The sequence below is a fragment of the Rhinolophus sinicus genome, chromosome 1 (genome assembly GCF_057876585.1).
Source record: "Rhinolophus sinicus isolate RSI-liver-muscle chromosome 1, RSI-T2T, whole genome shotgun sequence".
NCBI lineage: Eukaryota > Metazoa > Chordata > Mammalia > Chiroptera > Rhinolophidae > Rhinolophus > Rhinolophus sinicus.
The window spans coordinates 178,106,196-178,120,871 of NC_142501.1; the positions used below are offsets into that span (position 1 = coordinate 178,106,196).

The 14,676-nt window shown below is 34.9% G+C and overlaps 1 protein-coding gene across 1 annotated transcript in view; it reads right to left on the reverse strand.

The window, feature by feature from the left end:
- The window catches only part of EIF4E (eukaryotic translation initiation factor 4E), a 38,629-nt gene that overhangs the window by 1,330 nt on the left and 22,623 nt on the right, over window positions 1-14,676 (reverse strand). Inside the window, exons 3-6 of the mRNA XM_019741140.3 lie at window positions 6,693-6,788; window positions 4,469-4,532; window positions 3,172-3,285; window positions 1,867-2,006 (exon numbers count right to left, since the gene is read on the reverse strand). Of these exons, the coding sequence (XP_019596699.1) occupies window positions 1,867-2,006; window positions 3,172-3,285; window positions 4,469-4,532; window positions 6,693-6,788 (414 nt within the window). The remainder of the gene's footprint in view (window positions 1-1,866; window positions 2,007-3,171; window positions 3,286-4,468; window positions 4,533-6,692; window positions 6,789-14,676) is intronic.

Genomic DNA, 14,676 nt, shown 5'->3' on the forward strand with positions numbered 1-14,676 from the left:
GTATCATGTAATGTCATAATTATTAATAAATCAACAATAAGCAAAGCAGAGACAGTCCCTGGACTCCGTGTTCATAGTGTTTTTGATTATTTACAAAGAAAGATTCACAAATACATACGGTGAAGCTATAACACATATAATTAAAATCAAAAACAAAATCCAATACATGAACATGTCTATTTTAATTCTGATCTAAAATGCTACAATTATTTTTTAAATATAAACCCTAGTAAATACTATTATGTTACTGCACAATTATATTTAGCATACCAATTACTGACAAGATTGCAGACACAAAATTAAACACGTTGAAGGCAATCTATGATATTTTCAGGATAATTTAGAACATACATGATTTCTGCCTTATAATACTAACTCTACAACCCAACTTTCAAATAGTATTTTAGGAACAAAATGTGTTGAGTGCCAAAGAGGTTAAGTATAGGCGCTGTGATATTTTATAACGAGGAGGAGCTAATCTCATCTGTGAAATCAAAGAAATTTCGCCTTTAAAAATCATGAAGCCAAAAGTATAATGCTAAAGTAGTGAAGCACAGCTGAAGGCTGAGGAACAAAACTAAGGCTGTGTGGCTACAGCTAATAAGGAAAGTAAGCATGACAGCCAAGACGACAAGGTAAAATTTGGGACAGATCACAGAGAGTATCACAGCTGAAGTCAGGAATCTGGTTCTTTATTCTAAGAAAAAATAATAAATTTCAAACATAAACACCAAAATTAAGATAAAAATAAAGGGATAAACATTTTTATGGAGCTAAATTCTCCAATATGACACTAAGACAGTTGTATTCATACTCTACCCTTCAGAAGATTTCACTACTTCCCTCGATTAAGGCATCTAAAAATAATTTTATAACTAAAATTATAACCATTATCAGACTTAAATTATGATATAATGTATTCCTTTCAATTATACTTAATCGTTTAAAATGCCAGAAAGCAAGAGCACTGAGCCATGTAACTTGGATGGGTGGGGGAAACAAAAATCTGTCCTTAAAAAACTGAAGTAAAATGTTTTATAAAGATTTCAAAAGTTTTAATATGGACGCAAATACAAAATGTTCTAAGGAAAGAAATTCATACTTAATTTCTTTAACTCATTTTCAAATAAGTATGAATCTCCCACAATAACTTTTGATGCTGACAGAAAGATTAGGAGTATGATGACAAATCAACAGTCAACTCCTTTCTTTTGTAGAAACATTCTGTAGAACAAAACCTGGAAAATTCCCATACCTTTTAAGTTAGAAAGGATTCTTAGGAGAATTTATGTCTGAAAAATCTTACACAAAGGGGCAGGCAAATCAGCATTTTATGACCTACGAGCAGTATTTAATTTTAACACAAAAACTGAAATAAAATTTTATTAATGTAAATGTAGTAAAAAGAAAATCCTAGTTGACACTGACTGATGTTTGGACAAAAGAAAAAACAGGCAATTTTTGCCAAGAATAATATTTACCAAAAAAAGTTTAAAGTTTACACATGTGCATTTTAAATATGGACAAAACCAAGAGAGTGTCACTTAAATTGCAGTAAAAACTTTATGTACAGAGTGCACACATGCTCAAAATAGACATATAATATTCATTGAAAAACGTTCCATTATTATGAGTATTGTACAGTAGCACATTTTTTTATTAGCACCTTTTTAAAGCAGAAAAAACTTATATTCTCATTTGATAAATAAAATGGCTACATGCTAAAAATAGGTAAGTGTTTATATAAACAATACAAGGAAAATAATGATCTTACAAATCCAAGTATTTCTAAAGCTATAAATAAAAGTACTTCTGCATTTAGTTATCTTAATATTTTAAAAGAAATGCATTAACAGCAAAACTTACCCTATATGTGTAACAGCGTCTCTGTTTTCACACTCAGTAGTCCATATTGCTATCTTATCACCTTTAGTTCTAACATTAACAACAGCTCCACATACATCATCACTGTAGTCATCAAAAGATTCTCCAATAAGGCACAGCAGCTTAAAAACAAAACCCAATCCCTAATTACATCCAATAGATCATAAACAGCTTATTCAACTGCAGAGGTCTCTTATACATTTGTATATACAAAAAAATGGAAAAATAGTTTTTAAATCAAGAGCTGGCTTTCTGAATGTCTACATTATATTTATGTATATAGTGCTTTGTCTTGACTTGTAGAAGAATTCATTTGTTTCTTTAATATCAAGAACATTAACAGCTGTTTTAACGCTCTTGGCAAACTGGGCAATTGATATCGGGACACATATAAAAGATGAGTTATTTTGTTAATATTCACTTGCTATGCTGCTGCTTAGATTAATTACCTCTTGCTCTTATTTTTCATGAACTTTTTTTTAATTGCAGTAAATATACATAACATAAAATTTACCATCTTAACCATTTTTAAGTGTACAGTTCAGCAGCATGAAGTATATTCACAACATTGTGCAACCATTACCACTATCCATCTCCAGAACTTTTGTCATCTAGCAAAACTGAAATGGCTTTCTAATGTAGAATTCTAAAATGGCATTTATTGATAATCTCTCTCAAGAGTAAAATTAAGTCTCTTTTTTACAAAATAATCATTCGCTCAGATAGTTATTGTTGAACTTAGTAACTGCTAACTATAAACACTGTGCCAAGCACTAGAGATGTAAAGAGACTACAATTCCTGCTCTTAAAAGGTTGGGGTTTAGAACCTTTCACTATAGAAAATGCCTATTATCTCATATTTAAAGTACGTCTTACAAAGCCAAAAGTTCCAGGTTATGTCACAATAAATATGCTGAATATCAAGCTACAATTTCATTGTTTGCTTCATTGATCTAAAAAGTTTAGTATACTAAGCAATAACCTAAGAGGGTTGTGAAAACATACATTATACAAAATGTGAGGTTCTATAATTTTGAAGTTAATGAAATGAGCTTGCTGTGGAAGGCTGAGAGTCAATTGCCAATCACTTTATATCTGATTTGTAATGTGACAGGGGGTTTCACTGTACTAGTATGGAAAATATACAGGATTCACATGATAGAATAAAATGAATTGTTCACTTCGATTTTCTAGAGTGGGCACCCTTATCCCTCATTAAGTAACCAATGTAAAATGTAATGTAACTTAAGTTTTAGTATTCCAAAACTGATAATTTTAAAACCTTACTGTCTCTAGCCAAAAGCGATCGAGGTCACTTCGTCTCTGCTGTTTATTCAATGTAATTAGCCATCGTCCTCCTCGTTTGTTTTTCTCATCTTCCCACATAGGTTCAATACCATCCTAGGAGGTGAGAAGACAGTATTAGACAGTATTGTTACTTTAACTTGAGAGATCACTAGAAACAGGAAGCAACACCCTGTCAACTTTTGACTTCATTCCCCATAAAACTGTCATTGATGCAGTGGAAAAAGGATACAGTAGGATTTAAGGCCAGAGACATGGGATTACAGAATTAAAGTCCTGACTTAGGTACTTATTAGCTGTCAAAGCATGAGTTTGATTTAATTTAGAGTTTCTTAAACATTCCAAGTAATGTAGCTTTGAGAAGCTACCTACACTTCTATACGTAGAAAATCCATGCAAAATTTATGTACAGCTTATGCAAATTCAGCAAATTAGTGACTGCCCTATCTTCTATCATCTGACAAAAACTATTTATAAATCTCAAGGATCCACATTAAGAATTCCTGACAATTCTGGACGTCGGTCTACTCAAATATATAAAGAGATTGGACTGAAATCAATCATAGCATGTGCCCATTGAGTAATATGCTCATTTAATTTCAATTATTTATACTAAAATAGGACAAAATGTATTTATGCTAATGCCTAATAAAGCTAATTTAATTTTTTGTCAAGCATTAGAGCATTAACTATTCTAAGTTTGTGGCAAGATTTCTCAACAGGGCCAGCCTGGTGGCTCAGGCGGTTGGAGCTCCAGTGCTCCTCACTCCGAAGGCTGCCGGTTTGATTCCCACATGGGCCAGTGAGCTCTCAACCACAAGGTTGCCAGTTCAACTCCTCGAGTCCCGCAAGGGATGGTGAGCTGCGCCCCTGCAACTAAGATTTAACACAGCACCTTGAGCTGAGCTGCCTCCTGGATGGCTCAGTTGGTTGGAGCGCGGGCTCTCAACCACAAGGTTGCTGGTTCAACTCCCGTAAGGGATGGTGGGCTGTGCCCTCTGCAACTAGAAACGGCAGCTGGACCTGGAGCTGGGCTGTGCCCTCCACAACTAAGACTGAAGGGACAACAACTTGAAGCTGAACAGCATCCTCCACAACTGAGATTGAAAGGACAACAACTTGACTTGGAAAAAAGTCCTGGAAGTACACACTGTTCCCCAATAAAGTCCTGTTTCCCTTCCCCAATAAAATCTTAAAAAAAAAAAAAAAAAGATTTCTCAATGAATACCTGAATGGTCTAGTCTTATAAAAAATATGTGAAATCACCAATTAAGCATACCTTAAAAAGTGAGTAGTCACAGCCAGGCATTAAATTACTAGACAACTGGATATGGTTGTACAGACTAGGTAAAAGAAAAGGACAATTATAAACACAGAATATATAACATTGAGTTTAGGTGGTTATATGTACAGTTAGAAAATAAGATAAAAATACAGATTTTTCTATAGTCAATTTCTGAAATGGACTAAACATATCTTAATAATGGTCAGCTCAAGAATCAACATCTGATGATTTTCAAGAAAATTTTAATAATTTTATTGACAAAAATATATTTTGATGTATTAGCTCAATGCATACATAGGTACACCAAAGAAACAGAATAGAGGTATGAGGTGGCTTTAAGTAGATGAAAAATTTATGAGTCTAACGAGTTTTAAATACACAAAAAGACAAATCAAGAGAAAGCAAGATGAATTTTTTGACCATCAGCACTGCATGACTGAAATAAGCCAACATTATTATCCTTAAAGGTATCCAAGAGTGGAGCAGACAATGGTTCCCAAATACCACAGACTGTTACTAATCAGTGAGTATAATAATCATTTTGAGAGCTTAAAAAACAAACAAAACCACTAGTTCGAGGCCTCACTCCTTTGGATTTTAAACCCTTAAATGTGGGGTGGAACCCTGGAATCTGTATTTCTAAATGTAATGGCGCATTTAACAGAATTTTACTACAGATTGGATGAATCCAAAAGGATTCAATGGTTGTTTACTAATAAATTTGCCAGAAAAAAAGTGAGACACTAAGAAGTGACTTAGATATTTACAGAAAGCTGAAGGATTCCTTCATAACTCTAAACTATGGTATGAAAATCTACTACATAAAGACATTGCTTACACATAACTGAAGTGTAGGGCAATGTTTTAATTAGAAACACAATTACGTAAACTGATGAAAGCCAAACAAACTAAACAAATGCAAATCTGATTCAGTGGGAGAAATGGTTCAAGACTCTCTTGCTCCTCCTCCATAGACGGGAGACTTTTTATGTTTTAGAGGACTCTTGAATAAATTAGAGAAGAAACCCATGATGTTTTGATGAAGGACAAAACAGAATAACCCGTTAGACAACCAGACCTATGAATTACTGGGGGCTTAGATGTAGTTCTATTACTTAAAAAAAAAAAAAAAAAAAAAAAAGTCAATGCTTTCAGTAAAAAGCAACCATTCAAAATGGCTAGCTCACAATTTATAGTTTTAATTATTCTATACTTTTTTTTCCCCAGTGATTCAAATGTATACTAAATGCCCATTATGGGCACAGCACTAGAAATATACAGAAGAATTCTGCTCTGGAGGAAGTATACATATATAAATATTCTGACTATAACCTGTTCTTTTGTGTGGGCAGAATACATTCAGGGGGTTACATTAAAACATAAGAGTAGCATCAATTATTCAGTATATCTGAGATTCAAAAATATACCAGATGCAACAAATCAGAATATTTCAGATAACTGCTAGATAATGTACAGCTTTTAAAAATGTTTTTAACAAATTTTATCTTCCACGTTCTGTTTCTCCCTTAACATTTTCAAGTATGACACACTAAATTAACTTTGTTCTTAGAAAATCAATATTCCAAATCTTCTTGAAAAAGACTTTACAATTTTATATTATATTTTGAAGTCATACAAAGGTTTATGACTCCCAATCTTAACTTTTTGCTAAACCTGAAACATCTTGAAAAAAAATTTCAACTACTCTTGAAGTTGATCACAAAGTATAATGAAATTAATAAAAGATCACTATAGAAACTGTCATCTTTGACAAACCCTTCAGCCTTTGAAATCTCAGAATTTCTGTAACAAGAAATCCCAGATGTTAATACTGAAAATAATTTGCAGAAATGAAGACCTAACAAAGCTCTGGAATATCCCATTATAGGGCAAATGTATCTAGGCAACCAAGAAAGGTGACAAGCTCCAAGAAGTTGTCAAAAGTTCTAGGGGCAATAAAGGGTTCTCAAGCGAAGAATATCTCAGGACAAGGAACAGAGAACATGGAGGGTTAAAGGATGACAGTTCTGAAGCTTTCTAAAACTGATGAGGAATAATCACCAATTCAAACAGTTGTTGAGGAGAGGGACAAACAAAAAGGTAATTTTATAGACGAATATTAACTTTTCATCTTTATTTTCATTTTGTAAATGTGAGGTAAAATGAAAAATTACACACTAATAAAACAACAAACATCCTAAAATGAATGGTTACTTACGCCCAAAAGTCTTCAACAGTATCAAACTTAGAGATCAGCCGAAGGTTTGCTTGCCAAGTTTTGCTTTTATCATTTTTAAAAAACCAGAGTGCCCATCTAAAAATAAAAAGTCAATATGAAAAAATGGCAATATTACATCCACGTTCATTGCAGCATTCTTCACAATAGCCAAAAAGGGGAAGCAACACAAGTGTTCATTGACAGATGAATAATAAACAAAATGTGGTGGAAACATACAGTGTAACTAACATTAATCAGCATTAAAAAGGAAGGAAATTCCGACACTTGCTAAACATGGATGAACATTGAGGACATTTTGTTAAGTGAAATAAACAAGTCCAAAAAGACAAATACTATGATTCCTCTTGTATGAGGTACCTAGAGTCCTCAAATTCATAGACAGAAAGCAGAATGGTGGCTGCCAGGGGCGTGAGGGAAGGGGAATGGGGAGTTGTTTAACAGGTAGAGTTTTTGTTTTGCAAGATGAAAGGAGTTCCAGAGACTGATTGCACAACCATGTGGATGCACTTTACTGAACTGAGCACTTAAAAGTTAAAATGGTAAATTTCATGTTTTGTGTATTTTACCAAAATTAAAAGTAAATAAGTAAAAAATTTTAAATGGTAGTTGTTAGTAAAGTGGCAGACAATAAGTAGCGTTCTCTATTTCTTTCATTTAAAATAGGTATGTATTTTGTGCCTAATAAATAAGATTCTCCAGAGACTCATTGGGGGCTCATCCCTCAGGGGAACCTACAGAAATTTAGTAGAGGGATAATTACAGTGTGCTAACTGCTACAACAGTCAAGCACAGGTACTTAAGAAAAACACAGCAAAAACACTTACAACCTGAAAGGAAAATGGGGAACAGCAAAGGTAAGTTTTCAGAGAAACCAAAGAATATAAGCCGAGAGGAAGAAATGGGAGTACTAGAAAGGGGAAAATTATTAAATGTGACTACTCACACACAAATGGGAAAATAACAAAATAAAGCAATTTATTGAGTAATGCTACCACAGATGTTCTACAACAGGTGTGTAAGCTTCTGTATATCTGTATATACTTCTGTTTTAAAAAGTTTTACTCTAATACCTTGAAGATAAACTCATGTCACATCAAAGTCACACTTAAATGTTATCATCCCAAGATGATTCACCTTCAGTAGAATTATATTCTCTGAATTATTATACCAAAAGTAATTCAAAAGGAAATTTCACTTTCGTATCGATAAAAATGTTGTCCGAAGACAAAGTTTCCAAATGGATGTAGTTCATTAACTCTATAACTAATGCTTAATAATCTCAGACAGAAAAATGAGATATATCTTATCATCTACTTGATAATTTTTATTTGTCAATCTACTATCAAAGAAAATAATATAAAAGGCAAAGGCAGAAAATCTATTAAACACACACAAATATTATCCAGCTATAAAAAAGAAAATCTTGCCATTTGCAACAACATGTATCGATCCCAGGGCATTATGCTAAGTAAAGTAAGTCAGACAAATACTGTACAATCTCACATGTGGAATCTTAAAAAAGAGAGAAAGTTCATAGAGAACAGATTAGTGGTTGTGGGAGGGGGCAGTGGAGAAGGTCAAAAGGTACAAACTTCAGTTATAAAGTTGGGAAGATAACATCTTAAAAGTTCTCATCACAGGAAAAAAAATTTTGTAACTATGTTTGGTGATAAATGCTAGCTAGACTTACTGTTTTGATCATTTCAGAATACATACAAAATACCAAATCATTATGTGGTTGGTACACCTGAAACTAATATACTAATGTTATATAATATGTCAACCACACTTCAATTTAAAAAATAAAATTAGTTCAGTCTTTTTCTTTACTTCATTCAGCCATTAAACACAAAAACATTTATGCCAAGAAAATAACTAGAAGACTAAGCAAAAATGTACAAGAATGGTCTTAATTTTGGAAAATTTGCAAACATCTTAAAGTGACTCTCAACAGGGATTTCCAAATCAGCAGTTCTCAGAGTGTAGTTTGCAGACCACTAGAGGACCCCAAGACACCTTTCAGCAGCTCTGATGAGTAAAATCTATTTTCCTAATAATGTCAAACCATTTTATTTTCCATTGTGTTGACATTTACATTAATGGTGCAAAAGTAATGATGGTGCTTTAGCAAGAATGATACAGTGGAACCAAATTGTACAAATATCCACTGTAGCCTTTATTATTACCAACTAGCACAGTAACGTCAGTTTCAGTTAAGAATCCCATTGATGAAGCAGTAAAAACCATTGCTTTCAATCTGTGTACATACGTTTTTCATATTCTGTACAAAAAATACATCCACTGCATACCAAAATACAATTCTTAGGCAATTCCATTTTGAAGCGAACCGGCCACTTTTTTCATGAAATACCATTTTTACTTGAAAGAATGGCCAGCTGATAAACTATTGTTATTTCTTGAAAAATGAACAGCGTGAGCCTGTTGGTTAAAATTTGAGCTTTTGGAAAGCCTTGCATGTGTCACTGAGAGCCTGACAACTTATGAAAATGTAAAGACATTTCTGATGAGTTTAGAAGTGACATTAATAAATGTTATTGTTTTTACACTGTATAATAAAAAATGTCAAGTATTTGGGAGATCTACATAACTCATTGAACCAATAGTTTCCAAATGACCAGTATATTGCAAAATTGTGTTATTGGTAAAAAAAAAAAAAAAAAAAGTCAATTTCAGTTGCAAGATAGACCAATGGATTCTAATGTAACAAAGCAGGAAAAGTTCTTGGATATGGTTTCAGGCTCCACATTGCAACTAACCTGTAACAAATCTAGTATCAACGGAAAATATCCATAGTTATTTTGAAAGACTTAAAAGTTTTCCTCCCTTTTCCAACCAAGTAACTGTGTGAGGTCATATTTTCTTATACTTTGAAACAACTTATTTCCAGAGCCTGGATGCAGAAGCAGCTATGAGAATCTAGCCAATTTCTAAGTCACTTGAAGAGATTCACAAAAATACAAAAATGCTCTTCTTCCCACTATATTTTATTTTGAATAACACTTTTTCATAAACCCATTTAACATGTAATGGATACTTTAACTGAATATATAATTTTAGTTTTCTCAGATTTATCTTCTAAGAAATGAAAATAGGTAAAAATCTTCATAACCAAAGCTCTGTGGAATCCTCCATAATTTTTAAGAGTATAAATCAGTCATAAGTCCAAAAAATTTGAGAACTGCTGATTTAAAGGAAACCAAATATATTAATGCAAGAGACTACTATGCAGCTGTTAGGATAATTGTGTGGGTTCTCCTAAAACTGACATGAAACTCAGAAGCCATGAAGGAAAGGTGATATTTGACTACATGAAAATAAAAAGCCTCTAAAAAATAAGTCCATACACAATGTTAAAAAACAAACGATTTTGATAACTCCTTTTCAACCTAATTCCCCTCTTGGATAGGTTAGCATCCATAATATACAATGCTTGGAAATAAACTCCAAGGATAACCCAAGAGAAACAAAATAGACTTAAGAACTAAGCAGACTGTCCACAGTTTGTTTAAAAACACAAATGCTCAATTTCAATATGAAATTGTTTTGAAACTTCAATGAAAGAAATGTAAATTTAAAACAATAATAGTTTTCTCAAATCAGACTAGGACCAATCGAATTGGCAATAATTAGAAAGACTGAGTGTTGGCAAGGATGTAAAAACCAGAAACTCTCAAATTGTTAAAAGTCCAAGCTGGTCAAGAACGATAATTTGGCAGTAACTTACCCTATATATTGGGTACAAAACATACATTATAGCACTGATTTGTAAATAGAAAAAAAAGATCATTATACCTATTTAATGTGAAGCCTGGTAAAATACATGACTTTATATTAATTTACTACAAGGCAGTAGTTTACAATAATAATGCAAAATCTGTACATACAGAGTTAATAGTATGGCCATGGTATAAAAAAAAGTATATATATGCACATTAAAAAGTTTTAGAAGAATACAAATCAAATTTAACACTGACCACTCGAGGAGCAAAGAAAATGGGGAAGAGAATATCTGAGAAAAGCACAGAACTTTTCCTTTATATACTTGTACTCAGCTAATTTAATCATTCTTATAATTATTAGAGGCTATTTTCAAGAATGCAAAATAAATTTTGCAGTATTTTTGAAAAGTGAGAAAACTACCAAAATCTGAACCATAAACCATCTCAGAATATTTTTCCAAATGATATTTATAACTTCTAGAAGTAGAATTGGTAGATCTAAGATGGCACAGTATACCAACACTGTGCTTGCCTCGTCTCCTGAACACGTTAAAATTACAACTAAAATAAACAACAACCAACCTGGAGAACCAACTGAAGTCTAGCTAAACAGAAGATTATAACTAAGGATATAAAGAAGCCACATCAAAACTGGTAGGAGGGGTGCAGACGTGAAACAAGCCAGCTGGAAACCTCTATGTGGCATTTGAAAACTGAGAGGACTATCTCCACCACAGAGGTTCCCCCCAGAGGAGTGAGGGATCCTAGCATCACACCAGGCTTCCCAGCCCAGAGTGCTGGTGCTGGGAAGAGGGGCCTCTACATCTGCCTGTGAATAACAATGGGGAGTCTGATCATCTCGGCAGGAGAGAAGGCTGTGGGAAACCCAGATGTCCTCTTAAAGGGTCCATGCACAGACTCACTTGCTCACAGGCAGAGGGACAGTGACTCCAGGGGCATCAGAGATATACAAGGAAAGACTGAGCTGTGTGGCTTCAGGGTGAGAATTCAAGGGATAGTTCCCTTGAATTGTGGGATTTTTCTCCCATGCAGCCAGCAGGCAGGTGCCATCTTTTCTGTGTTGAGCCCTCCCCCCAACGCCATGGCCAAATCTTAGAATCTGAGTTGGTCTGGTGAGCTCTGCTTGCTCCACCCTGGTGACTCAATGGGACCCCACCCCACCCAACTCTGTTTAACACAGAAGGCTTTATCAGTGGCTGAAGCTTATGGGAGCCAACCGCTGACAGCAAACCTGGACGTGTCCTGGCTTTTTACAGAGCTACCCCAGGCCTGGTACTGATAGTAGCTGCCCTCAGTTCAAAGCATGGCCTCTCCCAGGCGTCTCCAAGTTCGGCACAGGGACCAACCATGGATTGTTTTGTAGTTCCTACCAGGTAGTCCCTGGCCAGTCACAGGCAGTGGCTGACCTTGGATTGCACTGGAGCCCCTCCCTAGAGGCCTTGAACCAACATACTTGGAGGCTGGCTTCACATCACAGCAGAGCACCACCCATTTAGCCCCACAAGAGGCACACATAAAGGGCAATCTCAACAGGCACCAGAGCCTGCTGGGGTAAATCCCACTCTATGGAATAAGCCCCCTGCATAGCGGCCCATAAGCTGTGATGTAACCAAACCCCACAGCCTCAGGGTCAATCCCACCCACTGATGTGCCAACAGCAAAAACGGCTCAACTACAACAGGAGAGCACACAACCCACACAAGGGATACTCCTGGAACACCTGGCACAGGTGACCAGGAAAACTGTTGCCTCACTGCATAAGGCCACCACTAAGACTGGGAGACGGAGCAGATCTACTTAATACATAGAAACAAACAGAGGCATCCAAAATGAGGAAACAAAGGAATATGTCCCAAATTAAAGAAGAGGAGAAAACTCCAGAAAAAGAACTAAATAAACTCGAGGCAAGCAACCAACCAGAGACAGAGTTCAAAACAATGGTTATAAGGATACTCAAGGAATTTAGTGAGAACTTCAACAAAGAGACAGTAAGCATAAAAAAGGACATAGAAACCATAAAAGAAAAGCAGTCACAAGTGAAGAATACAATAACTGAAATGAAGAACGTAGTAGGAGGAATCACCAGCAAACTAGATGAAGCAGAGGATCGAATCAGTGATTTGGAAGACAAGGTAGCAGAAAATATCCACTTGGAACAGCAAAAAGAGAAAAGAATCCAAAAAACAAGAGGAGAGTTTAAGAGGTCTCTGGGACAACATCAAACATCCCTACATTTGTATCAGAAGGAGAAGAGAGACAGCAAAGAATTTAAAACCTATTTGAAGAAATAATGACCAAAAACTTCCTTAACCTGGAAAATGAAATATACATACAAGCCTAGGGAGCACAAAGAGTCCCAAATAAGATGAACCCAATGAAGCCAAAACCAAAATACCTCATAATTAAAGTGCCAAACGTTAAAGACAAAGAATCTTAAAAACAGGAAGAGAAAAGCAGTTAGTTGCCTACAAGGGAGCTCCCATAAGACTGTCAGCTGATTTCTCACAGAAACTTTGCAGGCCAGAAGGGACTAGCACGAAATATTCAAAGTGATAAAAAGCAAGGACCTACAGCCAAGATTACTCCACCCAGCAAGGTTATCATTTAGAATCAAAGGAGAAATAAAGAGCTTCCCAGACAAGGAAAAGCTAAAGGAGTTCATCACCACCAAACCAGAATCACAAGGAATTTTGGAGAGACTTAACATGGAAAAAAAAAAAAAAGATAAAAAATATGAATAAAATGACAATAACTGTGTATGATCAACAGTTTAAATGTGAATGGATTAAATGCTCCAATCAAAAGATAGGGTGGCTGAATGGATAAGAAAACAAGACCCTTATGTATGCTGCCTACAAAGGACTCACTTCAGATCAAAAAGTCCACACAGACCAAAAGTAAAGGGATGGAAAAAAAAAAAAAGCTGGAGTAGCAATACTTACACCTGACAAAATAGACTTTAAAACAAAAGCTATAACAAGAGACAAAAGAAGGACCCAATAATCCCACTTCTGGGTATTTATCTGAAGAAACCCAAAACACTACTTCAAGAGGATGTGTGCATCCATTATGTTTATTGCAGCATTGTTTACAACGGCCAAGACGTGGAGGCAGCCAGCATGTTTGTCAATGGAAAAATGGAAAAAGAGGTGGTACATGTATACAGTGGAATATTGCTCAGCCATGGAAGGGAATGGGTTCTTGTCATCTGTGGCAGCACGGATGGACTTGGAGGGTATTGTGCTCAGTGTCAGATAGAGAAAGACAAATGCAATGTGAAATGTGATTCTGTTTATAAGTGGAATCTAAAGAACAAAATAAACAAACAAAATAGAAATAAACTCACAGAAATAAAACATTTTGATGGTTGTCAGATGGGAGGAGGGCTGCGTGGGTGGGTGAAAAAGGGGAAGGGATTAAGTACAAGTTGGTAGTTACAAAATAGTGATGGGGATGTAAAGTTAAAACACAGAGAATATAGTCAATAATACGGTACTAACTATGTATAGTGCAAGGTGGGTACCAGACTAGTCAGGGGGATCACCTCTTAAATTATACAAATGTCTAACCACTATACTGTGCAACTTAAAATTAATATAAAATTATATTGAATGTCAACTGTAATTGAAAAATTAAAAGGGGGGAAGGTGAAGGGCAGTAAGAGATCCAATTTTCCAAGGAGATGTAATGTCAGCATGGGGAATACAGTCAATAATATTGTGATAGCATGATACGGTGTCAAATGGTTGCTGGTCTTATCACAGTGATCACTTCTTTAGGTATATGAATTTTGAATAACTATGGTGTACCCCTGAAACTGATATAATGTTGTATGTTAGCTATATTTTTAAAGAAAAATCTTTTTTAAAAAGCAGAAGAATAGAGAAATTATAGAGAAATTGAAATCCTCAGAGACTTCATTTAAGGATTTAATCAGTTTGTTTTCTGATGGGGACACTTTTCAGAAATCTCAAGATTTCACTCAAGCTATGAGGAGTACCTGCCTTTATTACTTCTTCCTACGATAACAGCAACACTAAGAACTGTGTTCACATACAGCCAGAAGGCATACAAAGGTAGCTTTTTAAAGATACCACTGAAAAGATGAAAAAATACTAAGGATTTTGTTGTTATTGGTTAGGTTGAACTATATGAAATTCCCACTAATCAATTGTTCCACTTAATACCTTTGGTACAGTGTT